The following is a 25,477-nucleotide window of genomic DNA, read 5'->3' on the forward strand; positions in this document are numbered from 1 at the left end:
CGATGCCATAGTTTAATTAAGATATTGCTATATATATATCCATACCCGCTTTAATATGCCACCACTCTATTCTTTCCGGTATGGAATAGGACGATATGAACGAGTTACCGAAGTTAACCGATGGCAATGAAGAAAGCAATTCTATTCCGGCAACTCCACTCGACCCGTCATTCTCGAGTATGTTAATGTGCTCCATATTCGATAGCCTGCTCTCATCCACGGTGGATCTAGAGAACACGTATGAATTAAGCTTCCTTACTCAACGGATAATCCGTCGGTCATTGATTCTCAAGTTGACATCTCAATTCATTCCCCGTTAGAAACGCATATCCCTCGATCCCCTCTCTCGAATGCAATGTCATAGCCTCTTCCACTGCAACCCATAATACATTAATGCCCACTGCCCATTCGCACTTGGGTGTGCCTCCCATTCCCTCCGGTACGTGGCCCGCAGTCGTCTCTGCAGGCCACGTACCGGCGGAATTAATTCATGTCAGCAAAAGAGAGTGCATCATTAATCACTCCATGGCCACCGATACGCCATTTTTAAACGAAAATCCACCAAGTACCTCTCCTAAGGGATTGCTTGTAAAAGAATTGCTCACTCATATGCATATGAAAATAGGAGTGGATAAACGTAAGATTTCAGGCGTTTGCAGCCTCTCCGAATTCGATCTGATTAAAACACTATCACGCCTTGCTGACCGGTGAGTAGAATGGAACTAGATGGCTTTTACGGTGCACCATATATATACAGACTGCTCATTTTCCTCGCTCGTCCTTCTAATCTTAACAGACCAAATCCCCAGATTAACATTGGCACTGTTGACTTCTCGTGTCCTTTTCTTATAGCTGGCTCCCAAGAAAACGACTTCCCAGTCGTGTACGCGAGCCATGCCTTCGAGAGGTTGACGGGATATCTCTCCTCCGAAGTGATTGGGCGCAACTGTCGATTTCTCCAGGCGCCCGGTGGGCATGTAACGCTCGGGTCGGTTAGGGCTTACACAAATAGCAAGGCCGTTTATCACTTGAAAACCAATGTGATGCTGGGAAACGAGTGCCAAGTATCCCTAATTAATTATAAGAAGACAGGCGAACCGTTTATGAACCTGGTAACGATCATCCCCCTCCGGACCGAGCTGAGCGAGATTGATTGTTATGTCGGCCTGCAAGCTGTGAGTGGACTAGAGATGAGCTTTAGCTCTATTCATGTGGATCGAGCTGTTTATCTATAATCATTTGGTGCCCTTGCTCCAGGATCTCATGGCTAACCCAAACAGGGTCGTAGCGCGCGAGGAAAACGGCGCCTACTCGGTAAATTATCAACATCCCATATCAATTGCTTCGGACAGTAAGGATCTCTCCCCTGCTTTTCTTTCTCTCTCATTGAAACAATGTTTGTCGATATGTTCGATCTAACCAGGTACAAACGCACCTCTACGTAGTTACCTTCATTCACAACACACCCGATACGTATCTTCGTTCAACGCCGGGTTCCGGTAATTTGCCTGCTACCTGGGACATCCTTTCACTTCTGGGCGAGCCATCCTTCTCGCTCTCTGTCACGGAAAAGTGGTATAAGTTGATTTTCGATCTATCTCCCGACTTCCTGTATATCCTTTCCCTCAAGGGAATCATCCTTCACTGCTCCCGAAACGCTCTCAATTTAACGGAATTCGAGCCGAAAGAGCTGGTCGGGCAAAACATTGCCAAGGTGTGTCACCCCAGTGATGTTGTGTTGTTAATGCGAGAACTGAAGGCGTATGCCGCGCTCGGTGGCGAAACCCAAGGGATGAAGGGCACTCCTGAAAGCGCTCCGCTCACCCTCTTGTATCGGTTCAAGAGAAAGCATTCCGGGTACATGTGGATGGAGAGCTATGGCGCGAAGTTCACCGAGTATTCGAAAAATCGCAAGTATTTTTTCCTTGCCGGGCGCAGAAGACCTGTGTATCAAATAGCGTGGTGTGACCTCTTGCAGCCCGCTGAGTTTTGGTTTAAACTTTCGACGGAAGGTATCTTGCTCTACTGCACGAATGGAGTTGCGCTACTTGGGTATCTACCCGGAGAGCTGCGAGGAGCCTCCATGTATCAGCTGGCCTCCATTGAGAACTTTACTCAGCTGACGAGTGCCATGAAAAAGACTAGGCTAGGGGTCAGCACCACCGTTCGGCATGTTATGTGGACAAAAGACAGGGAAAGAGCATGGGAGATGGAGAGTACTTTTCTACCTGGTTGTAAGAGGGGGTCGTTTATTGTGAGTCGGAGCAGAGCCGTGTCCCTTAAGGCAACCAATATCAACACAGAGCGGAGACCAAGCGCAACTTGCTCTCTTCCCACTCCATCGTCCCTCACGCCCTCAGAAGAGTCTGGCGTCAGGCATACATTGGAGATCTCCCAAGAGAACGGAGAGATGGAAAGGGAGGGACACCTTGAAAACTCCCGTGTGAAAGAGGATGCAGTCTATCTCCAACTGCATTCGTGGAGGCCCCGTGGATTTTTTATGCTACAGGAGGCTAAACATAATGCTTTCAGTGAGCTTGAGCTACAACAGCCAAGGAACTGGAAGTACGAAATCCACCAACTGAAGCAAGAAAACCGACAACTTAAGGAGCAGATAGAAAAACTGCGGAGTGAAATATCGCAAAAGGTAAATGAACTTGAGGGGGAAAAAAGGTATAGAATGTCAACGGTTTTTGCAATGCATTTTATTCTATTATTATAGAATAACCGGAAAGACAAAATCGAATGCTTCAACTGCCATTGTACTGAAACTCCCGAGTGGAGGCGAGGTAGGTGCCGACCATCCTCCCCCTTTTTTTTACTCTATGAACTCTTCACTCCTTAACTCCTATAACTGTAGGTCCACAAGGTCCAAAGACCCTGTGTAATGCATGCGGGCTGAGATATGCAAAGAAAATCAGAGAAAACAATACCTAAAGAGGAGAGTTCATGGCGTGACAACAAACACAGAGCAGTCATTCAAGCTTGCTCACCCTTTGGGCCGTTTTCAGGACACTCCATAATAAACCCCATTGATGCACTCTAGAAGAAGACATAATAGGTTGCGGAACTGCACATTGTAGTATCGTCACTGAAACGGGAACTGACCCTAGTTTATGCACTTTTGCACCCATCCAAGTAGCTGGCTTTACGTACCTGACAACTAAATCACTTCACGGATGTTCATAGCAGCCATTTTTAATCGAGACAGAACCGCCAAGCCCAGAAAAGTCTTGCGGCTGTGGGAACCATCGCGGCAAATGGAGCAAGAGAAAATAAACAAAGCGCAGATTTCGTCGGTATCAGATCGGACATAACATCCACTTGGGCATAATAAACTTGGCGATTTATTTCTTACACAATATCCCAAATGAAATTGAGTTCATCCCGCTGAAGCTGGCTCAGCCATGAAGAGTCTAAATTCCCAAGCGCGACATTTTGTCTATTAACTCATCTCTCCTCATGTACAAGATTCCAATCGAGTCCGTCCATGATTGTGCGGTCCCGTAGATCCCGACAAGCTCATAACCATGCGGGGCCTGCAACTCATGCATCCCTCCCCCGCGGCCGCCGCACCACCCCGAGCGTCTCCCGCGATCCGTGAATACCTCCACCCCATCCACCCAGGCTCCTGCATTCACGTCCATGCGCACAATCTTTTCTCCCGGCGCGAGGTCAAACTCGGTCACTCCCCCGCCTAGACCTCCGGCAACGAGCTGTGACCCGTCGCTCCAGATAAAGACAATCCCATCGAGGAAGGAGCCGTGGTGGATGCGCAGCTTGCACAAATAGGGTTTCTGCGGCGGGGGCGGTGCGTGCGGGTGTTGAAGGGAGGGGGGGACGACAAAGAGGACCTCAAAGGCCCGAGATTCGGGCGGTTTCCCCATGCCCATCTGCCCACCGCGCACCACCCGCCCTACAACGGGCAGCTCGATGATTCGGCTCCGCAGGAACTGCTCCACGTCCTCCAGCTTCGCCTCACCTTGGTTGGTCGTGACCATCTGCAGACTCAGCACGCCCGGCTTATTTCCGGCGCGCATCCGCAGGTCGCTCGGGTCCAGGAGGATGTGCTGGGGTGGATTTTCAGGGTACTCGATATGGCTCTCGTACCGATCGCCGACCATGATCTCAATGAGGGAGATTCCGGCCGGCCCTGCGGCGAGTAGTTTATCCTCCATGGCCAGCCAGTGCGGGGCCAGGTCCAGCCTCCTTCCAGGCATGCTCTTTTCGTTCAACGGACGAAAACAAGGGTGGTATCGAAAGCGCATTGCATCGCAGCGATGCCAGTGTGAGCCTTCCTCGTCGTTGGGAGTAATCACCTCTCTACGGCCGGGCTCTTTGACCATAAATGTGCGATTTAGATTGTTGAAGCCCCGGGCCATAATACCCGACGCAGAGTGCGGACAAGTTAAGCAATGCCCTACCTCATGGAGCTACGATAGAAAAAAAAAGAAAAGGGGTTTAGGTGGCAATAATGGGATCACAGTTCTGCAAGGGTCGGATCGAGTGAAAATGGAAGAGAGGAGATGGCGATCTCTATTTCAATATAGACCGCGTCCGTTTCTTCTTACCATAGCTCCACTTCCAATGTTGATGCATTTCCACCACGTGCCCGATTCACCCACATCGTTTGCTACGTGCCGCGTGTCCGTCACGGTATCGTCCATGAAACATGGCACAATTTCCTCCAGGTTGCGTGGGAACGCGTGCATCAAGTGGCTGCCGAAAATCCCAAGCTTTATGTGACCGGCGCCCCCGCCCAGCGCAGCATGGCCACGCACCAGCTTCATCTGAGCGTCCCAGTGAGTATCCAGTATCAAACCCGCTACATAGCACTCCTTATCGAATGGAGTCCCGTAATCTCGGAGGGCATCCAAAAATATGGCAAACAGATCCTTTTTCCCGGGGACCGGGCCGCCCGGTCGCTGTTGAGCAATGTCTGGATCGAGAATTTCCGCAAGGGTGTGCTGGGACCGCACGATGTGGATTTGTGCGGTGGAGCGTAGGGTGCCGCTATCCTGCGAAGAAATAGTGTCTGGGAGCCACGACTCCGCGAGGCGGAAGGTCGTGGTGCTCAGTCGGTGGCGACGCATCTGTTCTGCAGTGAAGGCCTGCCACCTTATATATTTTTTTTTAAAAAAAAAAAAGATTAAAACGCGCGAACATAAGAGACGGGAGAATTGATGCATGCGTATAGGCTGAGAAAAGAGGAGATTGAGCTTAGGAGTGAAACAGAGATACATACATGTAGCCCATCATTCGAAATTTTTCCATTGCCACCTCCAGGGTTCCTTGCCCTTCTTTTTGGGGCGGAACATCAAACACACACTTGGAATCCTTTGCCACAAGAATGGCTAGATGTAAGGGGGGATTTTGCAAGGGAGGGACATAGCACACTTGCCAGCTAGTCGTCATGGCAGTAGGGCTATTGGAGCTAGCGTGAACTCCAGGTTGTTGGTGAGGGTCATGAACAAGACGGAGAGTGTTCATGCCCGGTTGGAGGGGAACAAGGGCTTTGAAATGGGAATCCTTAAGGGGCCATGTTTGAGGCGGAAAGAAATCACATTCAATGGTGATGGAGTGCTCAAACGGAGTGTTGGGGGGACCCGCCCGGCCATAGATTAGAAGAACCCTCTGAAATAGTGATGGAGCAATGTGAGTCAAGGAGAAAGCATAAAAGTTGCATAATCATCATAGAGTAGTAATAGGTGAGGGCAAAGCAGTACAAAATAGAACAAGAATAAAATGTAGAATTGCTGAATTCACCTGATACACCCATTCACCATTGGATACATTAACGACAGCAGGAGTCTGTGGGTTCGCGCTCGCGTTCGATAATGGGATCTGATAGGGTGAAGACATGTCGCAGCAAATGTGACAAGAGAACAAGGGCCGCGAATGCGAATTATTAGCCTGGTATGCTGAGGCGAAGGGGGTTCTCCTTGGTCGATAGAGCGGTCACAGCCTCGCTATTGATGACGAATGAGAGGGATTTAGGAACAAAATTGCGGGGGAATGTTCTTGCAACTTGCAATCGAATTTTCTAATCTTGGGATCAGGGGAGGGATTGCGTAGGCATGCAATCGTCACCGGACGCTCTCGGGCCAAGGGATCAAGGAGATTGTGGTTGCGAAAATACGTCAGATGATATCTCTGCTGCAATGAGCAGGCTTCCGCCCACTAACGGCCCAAGTTACGGTGGGCAGCGAGATCCGCCGGTGCATTTCACCCCCGGTTAAGGTTAATAAAGGCAAACTTAATTGTTTAATCTCCACATCCGACTCCTATATTGCCGCCGGCTTTTTTGGCTTTCGCGGGCCACTTTCTCATTGAAGCAAACAGGGCAGGTGGCCCAATAAACCTGTTGAGCGTCAAGAAATGCGGCATCTCAGCTGCAACCTTGAGCCCAGCTTGGCAGGAGTGTCGGCCGTGGACCTCGCGAATAATTTCAGAAACAAGTTATTAGGAAATACCTTGCTATCCTTTCGTCTAAAACACATGTGTATATTGGCTGCAGAGGAGGGCGATATAAAGAAGATAAAGCACGCCTTTTCCATCGCGCACATTGACCGATTTTTTTTCTTTCATTCATTGGCATTTATTCATTCATTCATTCATTCATTCTCACTCATTCATTTATTCATTTGTGCATTCGTTTGTGCATTCATTTTTGCATTCTTCATTCATTTGTGTTTTCCTACATTCAGCTTTTTATAATTTTTCTTACGATAGTTGTGCATCCCCGAATTAGAAAGAATGCAGTTCTCCAGGTGCCGCCTTCTATTGATTCTCGTGGTGTCGTTTCTTTTGGCTAGCTACGTATGTGCAGCGGCTCTACCTTTGGAATCGGGAGGGGAAAACGGGGAGACTGGAAGGAAGGAAGACCAAGGTGAAAGCGGGACGAGCAGTCTCAGTGGAAAGAACGCGGTCAGTGCCAATCCCAACTGCAATACTCAGCAAAATAAATATCAACTTGCCCCCAATTCCGGCGCCTTGCAGCCCATCCAACAGGCCTCTGGCCCGCAAAGTGACGCTAGCGGTGGCCAACCGCGGGTTAGCAGCGGCGCTCCTCAAGAAAGTGTGATAGTCGTCTCCCCTCGCCCTCTCCCCGCAGATAGTGTAGTTGCAGCTGCGTCCACCCAGAACACAAACGAGATACCAGCTGAAAAGCCCGCCGTCAACCCCAACAGCTCATGGCAGCTCAGTACAGGGGCCATCGTGGGGGTGGTCGTGGGGTGCTTTTTCATTGTCGCGGCGCTGATATTCGGCGTAATGAAGCTGTCGCTTCGTTTGTAATAGAGCGCCCTTATTATCCTTTTGTTTTGGCATTCCCTGTAGTTTTAGCCCACTGCAATGTTTTCTTTTCTCTCCCCTTATTTCTCTATTCTTAGACATGCTTTTGCCATAATTGCTCCCTTGATATTTTTGACATGCAATTCAATCTCTGTATCGCATTGATCCCATCAAAGCCCACCCTATAAAGCACATTCTGTTTATCCATCCGCCTCCGCAGTTCCCGCCCCCTTTGAAAGAAGAAGGCTTCCATATAGAACATGCAATAGTGCGATAGACACTGGATCTTGCGCAACACTCCAAGGCAAGGAGCAATCGATTCAATCATCAATTCATATATCCAAATTGGACCAGCATCTACTTGCACGATAATTTATCTTCCCTATTAACCTAAAATTACCGCACACTTCGAGAGCTATTTTTACTTTCTGTATATAGGACACCATTTTGGCAAGGGAGATGTTAAGAAAGAGTTCGACCGTACCCCTTCTGGATACCAGACATATGATGGACACTCATTCAGACTCATATTCAAATGATAATGATGACATGAAGCGTAGCAATGTTGCAGGTAAAATTCTGCGGATGAATATCTGCCGTTTGTCTGAAAAGAAAATAGCTGACCCCGTTGAATAGATGGAGCCCGACATTCCCTCCATTCCGAAATAGCTAACGGTCCGGATGGTGAAGGTATGTGAGAGAAGTGAGTACCCCATGTATAGATGATCCGATTATAATCAGAGAAAACGATCGCCAATACAGATAGCCCCCTAGAAGATAGTATCGAGGGCAAGTCTGAGTGCATTCTAGCGGAGCAAGCACCAAATATGGACTGGCGACCACGGGCGTGTCAGGTACAGTTTCAGCCCATCATTCTGCATCCTTTGGTTCCAGTGCTGATCTCATCCAGAATGAGTGCTCTATCCAAGTAATAGATACTAGTGCAGGTAACAAAACGCGCGAAATCATGTCTGGGAATGAGCATCAGTGTGCTCTAACCATATCGGTTTAGAAAAAATACACTATGAACCCGGTCTCGTCAACGGCTCACTCTCTGGCTTTCTAAAGAAAAAAGTAAGAAACTGCGGGCGGAAGTTAGCGGGCTCGATGAGCTGATATCTTGTATATATTATCCTAGCGCCCAAACTGGGCCACCATGCGATGGCTAACCGTGGATGGAGTGAACTGGGATGTCCTAAAGATCATTTCCGCTCATTATGGTACCACTCCTCTACCCAACTTCTCCCATGAATTAGCATTGACAATCTTACCCATTATAGGTTTTCACCCGTTGGCAGGTAAAAAAGAAGAGTTGTTCCCATGCGCTATGTCTGAGGATCTTCACCAACTCACATCTATGCTAATCTCCTAGTCGAAGAGGTGATGCACCCTCCTCAGCGCTCTAAACTTGAATTTTACGAAGAGCCCAGGCATTTCTTCCTCTCCCTCCAAATGCATGCCCTCCACTCTGCCACCCCTGCTAGTGCTCTGTTCTCTCCATGCAACAAACGCAACTCCCTACTCTCGTCGTCCGCCACAGAGGCCTATCGCGCCGCAAGGGAGAAATTCAGAGTCAAGAAAGTGCACATTACTTTGGAGCATTGCTATATCTTTGTACTTTTAAAAGGTATTGGCTCGTCTTAGTAGAGCACTCGAGAGGGGAAAGTAGGCTGAACAGATACCGTATCCTTCCACCCCCTCCCCATAATATCTAGAAAACACCCTCATTACCCTCTTCAAGACCTGTGGGAACATGGTGACAGCCCCCATCTTGTCCAGACTCAAGCGCAGCAAAACGCTGCTTCGTACATCAGGAGACGCTACTCTTCTGCTTCAAGCCGTGCTAGATGCCATTGTCGACCACACCATCCCCATTGTCGAGCAGTATCGACACCAGATCCGAGATCTCGAGGGCCGAGTGCTCATGCGCCCAAAAATGAAGGTAGACCACTCTCCAAGTCCCAACTAGGGGCTGGACTTAACCCTTCTTTTCTTTTCCCCCTTCTCTAGTACACTAGAGAACTGCATATCATCACTGGCGAGCTGATTCTGTTGAAGTGCTCATTGACCCCGACACACGCCTTGATCCAGTCGCTGCGCGATCACGAGCACATTTCTCCGATTGCCCGCACCTATCTAGGCAACGTGTTGGACCACAGTGCTGGGGTCGTGGAGGCGCTAGAGATCATGAACAAAGTGGCCGAGAACTTGATTAATCTCGTAACTATCTCCAAGAGTTCTGCTCCTACTTTCGGTTCCCCCTACTCCCTCTTTCTCAACCTTGACCTTACGGATGACCCCATTTTTATTTCAGATTTTTAACACCATTTCAAACCAATCAAGCGAAGCTATGCACACGCTCTCCATCCTCAATGCCATCTTTCTCCCACTTATGTTTGCCGCCGGAGGTATCTCCTCTGCTTCTCTCTCTCTTCTTTGCTCCTCTCTTCCTAGTGAAACTAATCATTTACTATGCTAGTCTATGGAACCAACTTCACGCATTTTCCCGAACTGGAATCGCCGGAAGGCATATGGTATTTTCACAGACTGTGTATCATCATCGTGGCCCTTACCATCTTCACCCTCATTCTTCTTACCTGGGGAAGAGAACTTGGGGGAATTCTAGTTAAACCACCGAATCGAGCGTAATCGTAATGATTAGTTCTCCATACGGCTCGTTTGTTCAAGGGGGCCACCCCGCCATCAAAATACATCCACCCATAGAATCATTATTCCACGGTTGAATACGGCCTTTTTTATTTTGTTTTCAAAGACTCGCGCAAAAATAGATCGAGCTACTGTGAATAAGAGTATTTTATTAACTCGACGTAGACGCGGAAGATTCGAATAAATAAAGAAGAGTGTAACAACAAAAACGAAAAAAAAAAATAAAATGGATGCTATCATGGAATCTGCTCAACGTCCACCTAGGATTCCTCCTTCGGCCGTGTGATGCGAATCCTCCTCCAAAGCTTGAATTCGATGGCGTCAGGATTCACCAGCTTGTAGAACTCTCCATCGATCATCAGCCGGGTCGTCATCCTCTCCAGACGGTGATCTGCTCGGGTACCCGTTCTCCTGGTGCGTTTTAGCACCCGGGAAAGCCATCCGCTTGAGGTGGGCGGGTTCGGAGCCTTCTCCGCCCTTCGAAACTTGATCCGCATCTCTGAGAACTGGCCCACCCGCAGTAAGTTGCGCCGACCGAGTGAGACTTCCTTGGCTGCGTATTCCAGCTTGGTCCCCAGACAAAATACTTCGAGACGCCCGTCATCCGGCCACTGCCCCTCCAGCTTGCGTATCTCGTCGGGGGCGGTGAGTGCCGAGCCGCTCGCTGCCAAATTCCAGAGATCAAGCATGCGGCCCCAAAGTGAGGGGATATTCTGCACGACTAATTCGATGGCATCCTTACGCAGCCGAAGGTCCCCTTCGCTCTCCGGTTGCGGATCCGCCGCCTTGGCCGCTTTCTTAGACGGGGCCAACACTACCACGTTCTCTTCTCGGGCGCGCTTTCTCGCTTCGTCCGCCCCTCTTTCCCCCGAACTCTGCCCGGAATCCTCCGACGACCCGCTTCTCTCCCCCCTTTTGCCCTCGATACCCTCCACCAGTTGCGTGACCGCAGGTAAACGCAGGCACAATCCCCACTTGATGGTCTCGAGCACGTACCATAGGATGTTCACCACCCTCGAGCTTCCCCGGTGAGCCTCGAAATCCCCGCCCACATAGGCCTGCGCCCCCACTGCCGCGTTGTTGACCATTTTCACCACCAAGTTGTCCTGGCTCCTCCCCAGCTTGTGACCCCCGCTGGCAAACTTCTCCACCCCGCCCTCGGGCTGGACCGAGACTCGGCACTCCCACACGTCCAGCAGGGCGGGCGGATCACGAATGGCTGGGAGAATGAGCTGGGCCAAATTGGAGTCTTCAAGCGGGGCGGCCACATACGATTTCAGTCGGTGCCAGCTTCCGAGAAAGCGGGCGAGATCATTGCCGGTGCCGAAGGGGATCAGGGTGAAGAGAATGGCATCGAGGGGAATGTCCGTACCCTCCAGCTGCTCGAGCACGGTCCGCAATGTCCCATCCCCTGTAAGAATGCCGGCTTTATCCTGCTAAGTTGGCACAATGGGAGTGTATAAAAGTTTACCTCCGCCTACAACCACGTGGATAGGCTCGTCATCTCCGTCTGTTCTCCCATGAATGAGCTCCCGAATGTGTTTGTAGCCCGTACACCGATCTGCGTCATCGAGGAGGTCGTGAATGTGCACTATGCAATCGGGCACGCTCTTGAAGTGGAGCTGCGAAATGCCCAGCTTGACAAGCTCCTCTCCTGAGCCACGCGAAAAATCCATCGATTACCCAAGAATGGACGCAGAGAATGAAGGGCGATCTTACCTCGCTTATCGCCGGAGCGGGGGTTGACGAACAGGTAGATATTCTTTTCGCGCCTTGCTTGATCGGTTGCCATGAGAGGGAGGGCCGAGGTAAGAAGCGACGATCGAAGGGGTCGAGCGTCGGTTTCCAAAGCCCTCCAAAAAATTAAAACGCCAGTATTTCAGACTCCGTGACATATGAAGGATTTCCATAAAGAAATGGATTGTTTCGTCCGAGCTAAAACTTGGATGATTTCATCGGCTACTTCCCTCTTCCTTCGTCTTGCTCTTCTTCGAGCTGAAAGGATAAGATGGACGGCGAAACAAGTTGGCCAGTCTATAACGGCAAGCCCACTCTGGCGAGCAAGGGCTTGCCACGCTGATAAACAAGGGCGGCTTCCTCGTTTTATTCGTGAAGAGGCTGCCATGCCGCTGTTTGCTTTAGAGACGGGGCCGGAGTAGGCCATAGACCCTGCACAATGCTTGGCCCAGCATAAACGGCCATCCGCTCCCATCCATCGGTGCACAGGTTCCAAAGGATACGCGTTGTTTTTGCATGATTCTTGCAAGTCTGAAATCCCCTCCATCCGTCAATGCTTTCCTTTTATATTCGTTGCCCTAATCGACACGTGCTGATGTCATCGGCCTTCGTGGGCAAAGTTGCATCCTACCATTTTTTGTCTCGATTTAGAATTCCCCCGCATCGCGTTCTTAAACCCCGCCCTCTAGCGACAACCGTCCCCGCCATATAAGGCTAAGGGATAGTGAATGAATCTCGAGGGAGAAAAATCCAAGGTCTGGAATAGGCCTCGTAGCTCCTCTCACCAGAGGATTCATGGTGCGTAATCCTATGTCCCTCTACGACTGGGCGTGGGAGTAAGGTGATAGATGCCTAAGGGCCCGATAGCCAAGAAATACCACAGGAGCTCGACCAAAGGGGAGAGATAGAATTCATCTCCTCCATCTCAGTAGGGCTGGATGGTTTATCAGACGTCCCGATGGGACAAAGAAATTCCGAGGTCCATACCAGGAGATTTGTCACGCTGTATCCTTTTCCGGGCCATTAAGCGGGGCTTGAATAGGCTCAACCCTCCGAAGATGAAGGCGTAAGAGGGAAAAATTAGTTCCCGCGGAGGCAAAAGAGGAGGTGTGGGCTCTCGCCGGAGATCCTTCTCCCGCGCATGTGCACGCAGGTAAGGCCGCCGGGGATGTTGCCATCGAGGGCCCACGACTTATTGCAGTCATGCCATCAACCCTTGGCCTAGCGCGAAAAAGATCATCCTATCTCTCGTTGTGCTCGAGGTTTGCCGGGCTCTAAATCCCTTTCTCTGCCGCAGCCCAACCCTCCTCGGGGGCCATGGGAAACCGCGGCCGTCAGAGGCATTTGACAATGATTAGGTTGGCTTGCCCAACCCGCGATGGCTACTCCTCGAGCGAGCGATGACGTGGCACGTTGCCCGTAAATAGTCATCGAGGAGCAAGGTGGTAGAGGCTTGGGGCTCGATAGACCGTGGCGTCCTTTGTCGGGTGAAACACGTGTCTGCTGCCGTTCAAATGCCGCTTAGGAGCAGGGGCCTCGCCATTGGGGGAGGGTGTGGCTAGGATGGGCACCACGGCTTCAATTAATAATCTCCCACTCCTTGCGGCCGTAAACGTCATCTCTTTTCGCGCCGCGCTTCAAGCTATGGAAGGGTATTACAATAACGTAACCCAAATTCCTTCGCCCCCGCTGAACAGGACAAGGTATATAAAGGAAGCGGGCCATCCTATTTCTGCATTCTTCCTTTTCTTCCTCCTTACCCCTGTAAATTGAATCCGTCCCATCCATTGCCTACTGCTCACCCTCTTCCCACGCTATCATGACTTCCAACACAACCAACACAAAGATGATCTATCGTCGCCTCGGCAAAACCGGCCTGAAAGTCAGTGCGCTCTCCTTCGGCGGCTGGCTAACGTGGGGCGGGCAGGTCGACCAGGACGTGTGCAACAAGTGCATCAAGGCCGCCCTCGACCACGGAATCAACTTCTTCGATAACGCCGAGGTCTACGCAAGTGAGTAGAAAGGGGGCCCTTTTCCCTGCCTCCCGCATTTTTTCTTTACGGAGCCGTGGAGACGGCTCCTTTTTTCTTCAGCGGATCGGCATGACCCCAATTCACGGCGCGAAAAACGGGTTTCCATGCACATACTAATGAACTCTATGACGTTCCACTAGATGGCAAGTCCGAGGAAGCCTTCGGCAAAGCGTTCAAAGACCTGGGCGTGAAGCGCAGCGATCTCGTCATCTCGACCAAGATTTTCTGGGGGGGAAAGGGCCCGAACGACAATGGGCTCTCACGCAAGCACATCATCGAGGGCCTCAATGCCTCGCTCGAGCGTCTCCAGTTGGACTACGTGGACATTGTGTTCGCGCATCGCCCCGATCCCGAGACCCCTATCGAGGAGACCGTGAGAGCCTTCAACCACGTGATCCAGCAGGGCAAGGCATTCTACTGGGGCACGAGCGAATGGAGCGCGCAGCAGATCATGGCCGCGCATGCCGTCGCGGAGCGCCTCGGCCTTGAAGGGCCCGTGGCCGACCAGTGCCAGTACAACATGTTCCACCGGGAGCGCATGGAGAAGGAGTACGAATTCCTCTTCCGCGACTACGGCATGGGCACCACCACATGGAGCCCCCTGGCCAGCGGGGTGCTGACGGGTAAGTACCTCGACGGCATCTCCGAGGATTCTCGGGCCGGCAATCCCAAGGTCGAATTCGGCAAGCACATCCGCGCGAGGCTGGAGTCGGACGAGGGCCGTGAGCAGGCGGAGAAGATCCGCAAGCTCAAGCCCATTGCCGACAAGCTCGGCTGCTCGCTGGCCCAGCTCGCCCTGGCCTGGTGCTTGAAGCACCCCAACGCTTCCACCGTCATCACGGGGGCCTCCAAGGTAGAGCAGATGCACGAGAACATGAAGGCGCTCGACCTGGTCGACAAGCTGGACGAGGGCGTGATGAAGGAGATTGACGAGGTGCTCGCAAACAACCCCGGAAAGAACCCCAGATACTATTAATTAGGGAAGTGGGGGGGGGGGAGGGGGAAATGCGCTAGTCGTTTGTTTATTCTCCCAATTAGGCTTGCGGCTCTTGGCCAAGATCGGGAGTCTTGTATAATAAAATTCCATTTCGTGTACAAAAAAGTCGGAGAGATTCAAGTTAGAAAGAAAGAGAGAGAGACAGAGAAAGGTATCCTTTAATAGGGCCTCCCACCAAACAGGGGAGACACAAGCATATACAAAAACGTGTGAGAAAGTGAGAGGAGCCCCATCAAGGGTCTCGGGGGGAGGTGGCCAGCGGCCCGGCCAGCACGCTCGCCCCGTCCTCCGTTACCTCCACGATATCCTCCAGGCGCACTCCAGTGAATCCCTCCCAGTACACGCCCGGCTCCACGGAGAACGTGTCCCCCACTTGCAATGGCCGCTCGTTCCCCGCATGCAGATAGGGCTCCTCGTGGACCTCCAGCCCGATCCCATGGCCGAGCCGGTGTGTGAACATGGCGCCGTACCCCGCCTCTTCGATGACCCGGCGTGCGACGGCATCCACATCAGAGGCTAGGACCCCGGGGCGGATAGAGCGGATGGCCTGCTGCTGGGCCGATTGGACGGCATTCCAGATATCGGTGCGATTAGCATCCAGACTCGAAGACAGGGTAAACGTGCGGGTGAGATCGGATTGATATTGCTGGTATTCACCGCCCTGGAGGCAAGAGCAGCAAAATCAAAGAACAAGAAAACCATCAGCTTCCTCCTAAGACAGTTCACAGCTAACGTTGGGAAATGAAGGGGGGGAGGGGGGAGGGAGACCCTACCATATCAATGAGGACCAAGCTATCCTTCTCCACCCTCGATCCGCCCCGGCCGCCGTGGGGCAACGCGGCGTGAGCGTCCACCGACACGATGGCCCAAGTGTTGGTGAGACCGGCCGTCTCCAGGGCCTCGAAGACGAGGCCTTTCACGGTCTCCTCCGACATCCCCACCCTGATCTCATTCTTCACCAGGCGCAGAGCACGGGCGGTGGCTTGATTCACACAGCGCAGCAGGTTGAGTTCGTGAAGGGTTTTCGAGCGGCGTATTGCTTTGATGCGAGGCGAGGAGGGGGTGGTGGTGATGTGTTTGGAGAGCCCGGAAGCCACAAAGTATCGAAGGCCGTCGTCGAGCTGCACGGGTCCGGTGATGTTCCCGGCAAGGATCTTGAAGGGGTCCTCGGACTCTCCCCACTCCACCATCCTCACCGCCAAACCATCGGCCTTCTGCACGGCATCTCTTGCCCTGGTTTTCTCGAAGCTTGGCGTCAGCACCACGACCTCCCCCTCTGCATCGATCACCACGACAAACGGGCGTTCGGATTGGCTCCACGTAATGTTCACGAAATACTGCATCATGGCCCCGGGTTCCAAGACCAGTCCGCGCGCATTCTCCTCCTGCAAAGCGCGGGCCAATCGCTGGCGGCGGATTCCATACTCAGCCGCGGGGAGAGGCGGGACAGTTCTGCAAAAATCCTTTAGCTCTGAGAATCGTTTTGAGCCGGGATGGGGGAGGGGAGGGAGGAACAGGTACGCGAGCACGGCGAAAATGAGGGCAAGGAGCACGAGAAATAGGAGAGAGAGGACCGAATTGGTTTTCAGTCGCTAGTAGGCCAAACGGAGAACAAGCCTCCTTGGGATGAGAAAAATAGGTCTCCGATGCAAAGGGTTAAAACACGTACATTGAATATACCGCTTGGCGATCGGGGTGAGGATGCATGCGGCAAGAAAGGCGTGTCCTCGCTAGCGCATGCTTCTCCTCTCTCCTCATCCTCGAAGTCCTGCGCACTATGGCCATTTTTGCAATGGCGGCGAGATTTTTGCTGCGTCATGAATGGTATCCAGTCTGATTAAGAAAAGGGGGGGAGGGGTGGGCCTCCGACCATATTGGCCAAATAGGGGAGATCATAGTGATGCTGCGCCGCCATTTAACCGCTTGTCCGTTTTCTAAGAGGCTTAATGAGAGTGACTAAGTATGGGCGAGGGGGGCAAGCGAGTACGAGCGAAACTCAATGAGATATCAGAGCCGGAGCTTCCCTTTTCGGCTCCTTGGCTCTGCCCCTGTTGGGCAACATGGCTTGGGGGACTGGATTACAATTAATATGGCCTTTCTGTTTTAGAGAAATATCCTTGGGCAGCCTCTGGCATTCCAAAGCCTGCTTACGGGCCCAATGTTGTTGAAAGGCGAGGACACCGTCCACGGTTCCCTCGGCTACCCGCACGCGTTTCGCACACATCTCTCAGCTGGGATAATCTTGGATCCGTAACTGCAATCCATAAGCCAATTTCGACCCTTCCAAGCCGGCCAACAAACGGGAGGGAAGTTTGGGGGGAAAGTTTGTGGTTCCATTTGGTGCTTGAACCTCGCTTAGGCTGCGGCGCGTCTCCTTTTTCACCGATATTAAATCGCGGTTGGGGCCCAATTGGTTTGCGGGCACCGTTAGGCTCGCCTTACAGCGCTCCATGCTGAAGTCGCCACTTGGAGGAGCCGGCCCTCTGCACTGCAGCTCGACCCTCCCGGCCCAAGCTTGGAAAGGGAAGGCGCACATTGGATCAGCGCCGATGTCAGACCATCCCCGATTAGAAAGCATAAGCGCATGCAACCTTGACGCTTAGGACGATGTGATTGGGCACGAAAGGGGAGGAGAGTTCTGGTAAGGAAAGAAGACGGAGATGAAGCGCGAGGCGAGAGGGACGCTGACTGGCGCTTTACTGGAAGCGGTCACGCTTAAGGAGGACAGAGCTTGGGCGATGCAAACAGGGCGGCGCAGGCGGGTTACGCAGTAGCGAAGCAGCTATTGAAAGTGTCCCGTGATCAAACGATATTCCGAGCTTGTGTTTGGGTCCTGCAGCCGGGACTGGGAGGCCGGCCGCAGCTTTCCCCTCCCCGGCGGCATCCAATCGTTCCCCGACCCGGGCAGGGAGGGGGAGGAGGTTTGCCACGACTAGAGGGCTAGCTCAGAGTTCATCCGCCGTGTGACAGGAGCGGCGCGTGTGAAGCGCCATTCGCGACCAGCATGATGAGCGCGAGCAATGGAGGATGACGCCACCGCTCGTGCCCCAACCTTGAGCCGCAAGCGACCCGCCGTCGGCTTCGACATGCCAGCGCAAATCTCAGCCGTCGCACTTGCGGGATCCTGAGTTGCAACCCCGGGCCTACACCTATGGGAAGCCTTGGTTGCTCCCGACGGCCCGACAAAAGAGGAGTTTGGCCTGCACAGCGCGGGCCAGTGGGGGGACCGCATCCTCAGCGGGGCATGGTACAGAAAATAGGGTCGATGTTGGGACCGGCCCGCCATTGGTGGCTTGCGCTTGAACCTTCAGCTGACTTTGGGGCTCTCCCCCAAAGCGAAGGTTTTGGCAAGGCCGCCCGGCTTCAGGCACTGGCAGGAGCCGGCCCTGCTAGCTGACCCAACCTCCTCCCGGTTTCTTCCCAGGCGGCCGATTACGGTTCAGCCTTGGGCAGCATAAAATCCGTTAGTGCTCACACTGCACAAGCTTATTCTTCTTTTCGCTCTCCGACTTTCATGCTCCGAGGCTCATGGCATAATGGCGGGAGACGCTTTGGAAAGCGGGGGTGCGCTCGCCGCAGCAGCCGTGTTTGGCCGTTGTGTGCAGGGCCGGCTCCAGGGTCAAGGGAGGGCTGCAGCCGAGCCTGCTTGCTTGCTTGCTTGCTTGCGCGCAGATGCATGCGTCTTCGCTTGCGGGCCACATGTGCAAAGTGGAGGGGAAATTGGATTCCGCAGCCCTTCAAACTTTTGAATCACAATGAATCAAAGCACAGAGCGGAGCCGAAGGGAAAAGATTTAATTTCCCCTCCCTTCTCTCCTTTTCGGTTGATTTGTTTGTTTGCTTACGGCCGGCGGGCTCTCCCCCAGAAACCGTCTGGAAGCCGCCGTCTCTGGCGGCGGCGGGCGCGGGCGGAAGGGGGCGCCGGCGTCCCAACCTCTGGCAGGGACAAGAGGATGGAACCGGCCCCTCGTGCTTTCTCCTGCCGGTTGACATTATAATTGCCAAACCCTAGTGAATCGTAGGTGACGTCAGAAGCTGCCAAACTCTATGAATTTTGACCAGTAGCAGGGCGGGGCCCGCGTGTGGGAAAGTGTATAAAAATGCGGATATTGGTGCTTTTGTTTTGGTGTTTCACTCCTCTTCTCTCTCCTCATTGTATCCTGTGAAATAAAGAAATCCTTTGCACCCCATCATGACCGTCTCTGCCCACAACATTTTCACGCACAAGCAGGCCCAGAACGGGTCACATGAACTCAAGCAAACCAATGCTGCCACCAGCAGCCAGGACGTCATTCACCTGGAGCATGAATACGGTGCCCACAAGTAAGACTCCCACAGTTGGCTGGGGCTCGCCTCCCCGCCCTTCCCCCCCCCCCCCTGAACTAACGGTTGCTTTGTGTCTCCCCCTGATAGCTACCACCCGCTCCCCGTCGTCTTCTCAAGGGCCCAGGGCGTCCATGTTTGGGATCCCGAGGGCAACAAGTACATGGATTTCCTGTCGGCGTACTCTGCCGTCAATCAGGGACATTGCCACCCCAAGATCGTCAAGGCCCTCACCGACCAGGCCCAAAAGCTCTGCCTGAGCTCACGCGCATTCTACAACGACGTGTTCGGAAAATACGCTAAATACGTCACCGAGGTAGGCATCTCCCCCACCCCCCCCTCTTCCACTCCGCACCCGACACTCACTCCCCCTTTGTTTGGCTTAGTACTTCGGCTATGACATGGTGCTCCCGATGAACACCGGGGCCGAGGCGGTCGAATCCGCCATCAAACTCGCCCGCAAGTGGGGCTACATGAAGAAGGGCATCCCCGAGAACCAGGCCGTGGTGCTCTCGTGCACCGGCAACTTCCACGGGCGCACCACCGGCATCATCTCGATGTCGACCGACCCGGAGTCCCGCGGAGGCTTCGGCCCCTACCTGCCCCTCGTGGGCCCGGTGTGCCCCAAGACCGGGGTCACCGTGCGCTACAACCACGCCGAGGACCTGGAGGCCGTGCTCGAGGCCAATGGCGAGAACGTCGCGGCCTTCCTGGTGGAGCCCATCCAGGGCGAGGCGGGCATCTTCGTGCCGGACCAGGGCTATCTCAAGCGGTGCTACGAGCTGTGCCGCAAGCACAACGTGCTCTTCATCGCCGACGAGATCCAGACGGGGCTCGCGAGGACGGGCAAGATGCTGTGCATCGAGCACGAAGGGGTGCGCCCCGACATCGTGCTGCTCGGCAAGGCGCTGAGCGGCGGCGTGTTCCCGGTGTCGGCGGTGCTGGCGGACCGCGACGTGATGCTCTGCATCCAGCCCGGCGAGCATGGCTCCACCTACGGAGGCAACCCGCTGGCCTGCGCGGTGGCCATCGCCGCCCTCGAGGTCATCAAAGAGGAGGACCTGGTCCGCCGCTCGCAGGTGCTCGGCGAGAAGTTCCGCGAGGCCCTCCGCTCCATCCAGTCGCCGCTGCTCCAGACCGTGCGCGGCCGCGGCCTACTCAACGCCATTGTGATCGACGAGACGCGCTCGGACAAGTCCGCGTGGCACCTGTGCCTGCTGCTGAAGTCGCGCGGCCTGCTCGCGAAGCCCACCCACTGCAACATCATCCGCCTGGCGCCCCCGCTTTGCATCACGGAGGAGGAGCTGATGGCCGGCGTGAAGATCATCGAGCAGTCTCTGCTGGACATCGTGGACATGAAGCTGGAGGACATCCCCGGCGCCATCGAGGAGGGTAACTACAGCAACCAGGCCGACGACTGAACCCCCTCCTCCCCCCCTCCCTCCCCTCCTGGACGGGTCAGACAAACAATAATAAGACAAGAATATATATATATAGAGTGTACATAAACCTATATACGTATATATATACATATGGTCACTTTATATTTCTTGTTTGTTGGACGGTCTTTCGACTCCCCTCTCTCCCCTCCTCCCAACCCCATCGCTGTTATCTGCTTTTTTACCGGCGCTGCTTTTTTTTTTTATTAAGACGCATTGTGTTTCCATTCGTTTGCTTTATCATCTCCAATATCTATATATATATATGAAAGCTGTAATTTTTTTTTATTCCATCCAGTCGTCGTTGGCCCATCACGATGAAAAATTAAGAAAAAGAAAAGAAACAAATAAACGTAAAAATAACAGAAAAGAAATAGAGAATCTAGTCATTATTTTTTTTAAAAAAAAGGTGTTTTCATTCAGTTCAAAACCTCGCCGTTTTTCAACCAGTCAAGCGACACGTCCTCCAAATGCTCGTCAAAGTCGACAATGCGCTTATGTCGATGGTCCCGTCGTGCTTGAGTGAGGGAGGGCAGCTTGTCGATGTGGAATGCAGAGTCGAATGGGACGTGGCGGAATTGGCCGTCCTTATACAGGTATGGCTACGAAGTGAGGAGAAGTAGGGCGAAGGGGTGGAGTAGAAGGGGGGGCATGTTTAGTTATGGGCTCGAGGAGAGAGGAATATCTGAAAAAAAAAGAGAGGGAAAGACACTTACAATGAGGGCGTTTTCATCGGAGGATAGTTTCTCATTGTCAATGACGAATCCAATGGCATTTTGGTTGTTCTGGCGGATCCTATCCAGTACCCGCACTGCGCTTGTAGGTAGTGTGCGGTCGGAGAGGGCTGGATTAGCAACGTAAAGCCCTGCTATTTGCATGTCATTCTCGGCGGCATAGATATCAACCTGGCCAACATCCGATTCAAGTTAGGATCCTTTGACAAGCCATGGGCCAACCAAAGCTCTAGCCCTTTCTTACCTGCTGAAGAGCCATCTCTAATGTGCCACTTAGATCGCTCCAAAAATGGAGGACTGGGATCGCATCGACAATCTTCTGTTCACGAGCAAGGAGCAAGCCAACGACGGCATGAGAGGGGTGTTTGAGCGCGTGGAGAAGCGGCTTCAGATAAGCTGAAGATGTAAGAGTGTACTCTGACATGCTTGTGGTTGGCTGCTGGAAGATGGAATAGAAAGAACGATCGCGACTCGAGGTTTCCTTTTCTCCCTCCCTAACCCCTATGAGGCACTGGGAGGCTTATCCAAAAATCCGTCATGAAATTGAAATATTCGATCCTTCGACGAAGATAGTCGGCTCCCTTCTAGCTCAACCTATGTCTTATAGGTCAACACCAGAGTGGAAGACAGTGTGGGTAGACCGAAGGCCACGGTAAAATTGGCCCTCTCTACCCTTTTATTAGGGCTAGCCTGCCCACCCAGGTTGCTAGATAGCGGGAGAAAGAGAGATCCAACTCTGGAAGAATTATAAAGCCTCAAGGTCACTTGCTCTCCTAGGATTCTCAGCCAAGGTAGTTGTAGTAAATCGCCCTTGGCGCATTGATGGGTTGGCGGCTTTTATCAAAATGGAACTGCCAAAGGGGGGTGGCAAGAGGGCCTTTCCGAAATAGTGTAATCTGAGAAGTCAAGGCAGAGAGGTATCCAAGGAGCGCCGTAGTATGGGAGCCCTTGTCTCTTGTAGCACTTGACTCTCACAAGCAGAACCTATGTAGCGCGGAGTGGAAGGGTCCGTTGGATTTCCCAAGCCAGTGGGGTCAATGGATGAAGGGAGGAGGAGTTCATTAAATGCCTGTCTTGCTTTATATATTAGATTGCTTTTAAAACCAACGTGTAAAACTTATTTACATAAAATTGCGTGTAAATAAAACGAAAACCACGTTTAAAATAAAAAGAGATAAATAGCCCAAGAAAGAGAGAAAGAGAGAAAGAGAGAAAGAGAGAAAGCCAAGTCTAATCCAAAAACTGCCCCGTCAAGATCGCCTTTCCCATCGGTGAGGCAGGCCGGCGTGGCGGTGGCTCCGTACCCGGCGGGCTGAGGTATTCCGGTGGGGGCTTTGCAGGCGAGGTGCGTCTACGATGCCGCGGTATCGAGGCGGAGGTATTGAGGGTGGCGGTGGTCGCAGCGTCTTGGACCTATTTTTTTTTGGTGAAAAGTCAGTACCTCTTGTTCTATCCACCGCGCCAACATCCAGTCATCCCAAGGAGAGAGTAAGGGGTCGAGGGAGAAGAGGGTTAGTAGTCAACATAGAAGACGGCGTTAGTTTTCAAAAGCACACTAGTCAATAGGTAGGGAAAAGAGTGGTTGGCGATACAGCCCATGTGACGGGAAACAGACAATTCCATCGTTGTCCCATAAACACAGCGGAGCACACACACACACACACACACACAGCTTTGAAAGGGAGGTTAAAGTGGACCGATATCAAAAGTTCTCTTGTACAAACACATTGGGGCTTTTGAGCATCCAGCTTTCAGTGTCATTCCAGTTTGTGTAGGGCGAGTGCGGGTCACACAACTCGACGATAAGTTTTCGGGTGTTCTATCCGTCGGAAGTTCAGTCCCTCGATTGTCCAGGAGTTCGTGGCAGAGAACAATCTCCTACCTCACTAACGTTTGCAGCAAAACTTGTTTGTAATCATCATGCTTTTCCTGGTTCCTCTTTTCGCTTTCGTCTCCGTACTTGGTTGAGATCTCTTACACCATTCCACCTTCGCGACCGTGGTTGTGGTCGTGGCTGCAGTTGCCGATACCGTAGTTGCTCCTGTTGTTGCCGTCGTCGATATAGCTGTTAGTTTCGCTGTCGCTGTCGTGATTTCAACATCCATGTTCGTTGCGGGGGTGACTCGCCACTATCGTGATTCATGTCTCGGTCGTCAAAATCATTCCCAAGCCGAACGTTCCTAATGCTCGCTGGACTCATCAGTGGTATTATATTTTAAAGTCACTTGCCTGACTCCTTATGAGACTAGGCCCATTTTTGGGTGGGAAAAGCAGATAACTCGAGTGATGAAAGCAAGACGCGAGAAGGAATAACAAGAAGTGGAGAGCGAGAAAGTCAAGTAACAAGCAATGAATACCAGTAAACTAAATAGAAAAGAACCAACACTATATGACTTTTTTCTCTTTTTTTCTCTTTTTTTTTTTCTACTCTTGCTCTTTTTTTTCTTTTTCTTCATTTCGTTTCGTTTTCTCTTTGTCTTTCCTGTTTACAAGGCAAAACTCAACAAACTCCAAAAAGAAGGTGCCGTTGCCAGAGGGAAGTTTAGTGTAGTGGAGAGAAATTTGGTGGGAGGGTAGGGTCAAGCAGCTTGTCGTCGGAACGAACGCTCCAAACGAAGGAAGGCCGCCGCCGCCGCCGGAAGCCTATGCTATTGCCCTCTTCTCCCTCGTAAAGTTAGAGACTGAACAACTTACCGGCAAACCCTTGGCCGGGGGCGATGGATAGGCGGTGAGCGAAGCGCGCCGTAGCAATGGGGGCGAGTTGCCGGGCGAATGCCCGAAGGGAGATGGAGAGAAGGAATAGGTGGGAGAGGCTGTGGACGAGGGGGAAGTCGAAGGAGAGCCCGAGAAGCCAAAGGCAGCTATAGACGCGCGGCGCGGGGGTATCGAGAGGGGCTTCGGCGGGTCATTGCTCATTGGCGCGATTAACAAGGCTGAGAGAAGGGGAGAGAGGAAAGAAGGAAAAAAACAAACGCCGGGTGTGAAAACGAGGGTGGTGGGAGCTTTTATGTGTTTCCCTTTTCTTCTTTCAGCCTAGATCCGATAGGGCGTGTGAGAAACCCTCCCACTTGCATGGCACACGTGACCCGCCGCTTTTTCCCTCGACGTGAGCTGATCCTGTTTTGGTAAACGGCCATTCCCAGGCGATCAGCAGACACTCTCCTCTCTCAGGTCTGCCCACGCTGATTGGCCGGCCGCTGCCTATTCTATTTTCTCGATGCCTGAATATTAAGGGCCATGGCGACTTAGGTTGTTTGGACTGTAACATGCCAAATAAGCCTGCGCGTGCCTTGGCTCTGTTTGGAGCCCGGCAGGCCGAACCGGGACCCAAGCTGCCCCACGTTGGGGAGGACGTTCAGCCAAAAGGAAATTGGCGGGCGTGTTGCATGCCTGGGAAGCAAGCTCTGCAGTGGCCCGGCCGCCCCCGGTCCAGTTCAAGGACAGGCCGGCCCGAATTCCCAGGCGTGCGTTCGCCGGGCAACGCGAGCCCATCTTTGCGCTGGTTGTGTGCGCTTATTTGCGAGAGCCACGACTTTAGTAAACATAGGAACGAGTGGGGCGGAATTGAAGGGGGAGGGATGGGTTGTGCAGGCTCCATGCTGTGAGCTTGAAAACCCGGATGTCCATTGCATGCTCTTGCATTTCATGCCAAGGCTCACCTGACCAGCGAGGAATCGATCATAGGAGATTTCGCTATGGAAGCATGTAAGATGCCGAGAAGCTACTTTCCAAAATGAAATCGAGAGGCTCATGCTCAATCGAGCATTTTCCGATTTGGCATTTTGGAAGAATCCGAGTCCATCGTCTCCATAGGGAATAGACAAGCTGGTGCAACTGCACTGGCAGACTCGGATTACGAAGTAATCCTGTGGCCCATTCCCAGTGGAGGCTTGGAGAATTGCTCCTTCATATTGTTCTCGAGGGTTACAGTCGCTCGCATACTCCCCCCCCCCCCTTCGCTATTGTTATTGTCCGCTGTTCTCGGGTGGTACGCAATTAGCAAGTGATGGTAAGAATGAGACGCGACTCTCCATTGCTAACCGCGCCTACCGAAAGGCGTTAGAGGTGTGGAACGAGAGTTTGTCATTTTTGTATTGATTTGTTATACGGCCGATTTTGAATCTCAGAATCCAAGGGGCCTATGTCGATTTCGTCATCCCTCCTTCGGGATTGCTCTTAAGGCGTTTCCGACCGCCCCCTCGATTAGACACCGCGAAAGCGAAGACGCTCATTAGCGTCTAACCCCCCTCCTTCC

At 52.5% G+C, this 25,477-nt stretch overlaps 14 protein-coding genes across 14 annotated transcripts; 7 read left to right on the forward strand and 7 right to left on the reverse strand.

The window, feature by feature from the left end:
* Positions 1–95: 95 nt before the first annotated feature.
* On the forward strand, positions 96–2,937 carry VTP21DRAFT_685 (uncharacterized protein; the record flags this gene model as incomplete). Its single annotated transcript, XM_069397525.1, has 8 exons — positions 96–238; positions 321–565; positions 626–707; positions 797–1,175; positions 1,258–1,351; positions 1,446–2,647; positions 2,723–2,789; positions 2,861–2,937. The coding sequence occupies 8 exons, from the start codon at positions 96–98 to the stop codon at positions 2,935–2,937; spliced, it is 2,289 nt and encodes a 762-aa protein (XP_069257064.1).
* A 38-nt stretch (positions 2,938–2,975) lies between these two features.
* On the reverse strand, positions 2,976–3,315 carry VTP21DRAFT_686 (uncharacterized protein; the record flags this gene model as incomplete). The annotated part of the gene is made up of 2 exons (XM_069397536.1): positions 2,976–3,171; positions 3,215–3,315. 2 exons carry the CDS (start codon positions 3,313–3,315, stop codon positions 2,976–2,978), a joined length of 297 nt encoding a protein of 98 aa, XP_069257065.1.
* Positions 3,316–3,416: 101 nt separating this feature from the next.
* Positions 3,417–5,862, reverse strand: VTP21DRAFT_687 (uncharacterized protein; the record flags this gene model as incomplete). The annotated part of the gene is made up of 4 exons (XM_069397547.1): positions 3,417–4,433; positions 4,572–5,118; positions 5,246–5,634; positions 5,767–5,862. 4 exons carry the CDS (start codon positions 5,860–5,862, stop codon positions 3,417–3,419), a joined length of 2,049 nt encoding a protein of 682 aa, XP_069257066.1.
* An 894-nt stretch (positions 5,863–6,756) lies between these two features.
* VTP21DRAFT_688 (uncharacterized protein) lies at positions 6,757–7,296 on the forward strand (the record flags this gene model as incomplete). The annotated part of the gene is made up of 1 exon (XM_069397558.1): positions 6,757–7,296. One exon carries the CDS (start codon positions 6,757–6,759, stop codon positions 7,294–7,296), a length of 540 nt encoding a protein of 179 aa, XP_069257067.1.
* A 456-nt stretch (positions 7,297–7,752) lies between these two features.
* VTP21DRAFT_689 (uncharacterized protein) lies at positions 7,753–9,942 on the forward strand (the record flags this gene model as incomplete). Its single annotated transcript, XM_069397569.1, has 11 exons — positions 7,753–7,864; positions 7,930–7,983; positions 8,035–8,147; positions 8,204–8,240; positions 8,306–8,367; positions 8,432–8,591; positions 8,666–8,920; positions 9,009–9,235; positions 9,304–9,513; positions 9,608–9,701; positions 9,773–9,942. The coding sequence occupies 11 exons, from the start codon at positions 7,753–7,755 to the stop codon at positions 9,940–9,942; spliced, it is 1,494 nt and encodes a 497-aa protein (XP_069257068.1).
* A 278-nt stretch (positions 9,943–10,220) lies between these two features.
* VTP21DRAFT_690 (uncharacterized protein) lies at positions 10,221–11,752 on the reverse strand (the record flags this gene model as incomplete). Its single annotated transcript, XM_069397581.1, has 3 exons — positions 10,221–11,371; positions 11,432–11,614; positions 11,680–11,752. The coding sequence occupies 3 exons, from the start codon at positions 11,750–11,752 to the stop codon at positions 10,221–10,223; spliced, it is 1,407 nt and encodes a 468-aa protein (XP_069257069.1).
* Positions 11,753–12,507: 755 nt separating this feature from the next.
* On the forward strand, positions 12,508–12,975 carry VTP21DRAFT_691 (uncharacterized protein; the record flags this gene model as incomplete). Its single annotated transcript, XM_069397592.1, has 2 exons — positions 12,508–12,533; positions 12,762–12,975. The coding sequence occupies 2 exons, from the start codon at positions 12,508–12,510 to the stop codon at positions 12,973–12,975; spliced, it is 240 nt and encodes a 79-aa protein (XP_069257070.1).
* Positions 12,976–13,516: 541 nt separating this feature from the next.
* On the forward strand, positions 13,517–14,706 carry VTP21DRAFT_692 (uncharacterized protein; the record flags this gene model as incomplete). The annotated part of the gene is made up of 2 exons (XM_069397603.1): positions 13,517–13,709; positions 13,871–14,706. The coding sequence occupies 2 exons, from the start codon at positions 13,517–13,519 to the stop codon at positions 14,704–14,706; spliced, it is 1,029 nt and encodes a 342-aa protein (XP_069257071.1).
* A 253-nt stretch (positions 14,707–14,959) lies between these two features.
* Positions 14,960–16,546, reverse strand: VTP21DRAFT_693 (uncharacterized protein; the record flags this gene model as incomplete). The annotated part of the gene is made up of 3 exons (XM_069397614.1): positions 14,960–15,388; positions 15,501–16,319; positions 16,397–16,546. 3 exons carry the CDS (start codon positions 16,544–16,546, stop codon positions 14,960–14,962), a joined length of 1,398 nt encoding a protein of 465 aa, XP_069257072.1.
* Positions 16,547–16,954: 408 nt separating this feature from the next.
* VTP21DRAFT_694 (uncharacterized protein) lies at positions 16,955–18,013 on the reverse strand (the record flags this gene model as incomplete). Its single annotated transcript, XM_069397625.1, has 4 exons — positions 16,955–17,241; positions 17,319–17,365; positions 17,428–17,659; positions 17,728–18,013. 4 exons carry the CDS (start codon positions 18,011–18,013, stop codon positions 16,955–16,957), a joined length of 852 nt encoding a protein of 283 aa, XP_069257073.1.
* Positions 18,014–18,918: 905 nt separating this feature from the next.
* Positions 18,919–20,470, forward strand: VTP21DRAFT_695 (uncharacterized protein; the record flags this gene model as incomplete). Its single annotated transcript, XM_069397636.1, has 3 exons — positions 18,919–19,049; positions 19,140–19,365; positions 19,436–20,470. The coding sequence occupies 3 exons, from the start codon at positions 18,919–18,921 to the stop codon at positions 20,468–20,470; spliced, it is 1,392 nt and encodes a 463-aa protein (XP_069257074.1).
* A 437-nt stretch (positions 20,471–20,907) lies between these two features.
* Positions 20,908–21,646, reverse strand: VTP21DRAFT_696 (uncharacterized protein; the record flags this gene model as incomplete). Its single annotated transcript, XM_069397647.1, has 3 exons — positions 20,908–21,090; positions 21,205–21,393; positions 21,467–21,646. 3 exons carry the CDS (start codon positions 21,644–21,646, stop codon positions 20,908–20,910), a joined length of 552 nt encoding a protein of 183 aa, XP_069257075.1.
* An 806-nt stretch (positions 21,647–22,452) lies between these two features.
* VTP21DRAFT_697 (uncharacterized protein) lies at positions 22,453–24,138 on the reverse strand (the record flags this gene model as incomplete). Its single annotated transcript, XM_069397658.1, has 2 exons — positions 22,453–22,635; positions 23,917–24,138. 2 exons carry the CDS (start codon positions 24,136–24,138, stop codon positions 22,453–22,455), a joined length of 405 nt encoding a protein of 134 aa, XP_069257076.1.
* Positions 24,139–24,488: 350 nt separating this feature from the next.
* On the forward strand, positions 24,489–25,464 carry VTP21DRAFT_698 (uncharacterized protein; the record flags this gene model as incomplete). The annotated part of the gene is made up of 2 exons (XM_069397669.1): positions 24,489–24,823; positions 25,350–25,464. 2 exons carry the CDS (start codon positions 24,489–24,491, stop codon positions 25,462–25,464), a joined length of 450 nt encoding a protein of 149 aa, XP_069257077.1.
* Between the last annotated feature and the right edge of the window lie 13 nt (positions 25,465–25,477).

This window comes from Calcarisporiella thermophila (assembly GCF_041956535.1).
Source record: "Calcarisporiella thermophila strain CBS 279.70 unplaced genomic scaffold VTP21scaffold_1, whole genome shotgun sequence".
Taxonomy (NCBI): Eukaryota; Fungi; Calcarisporiellomycota; class Calcarisporiellomycetes; order Calcarisporiellales; family Calcarisporiellaceae; genus Calcarisporiella; species Calcarisporiella thermophila.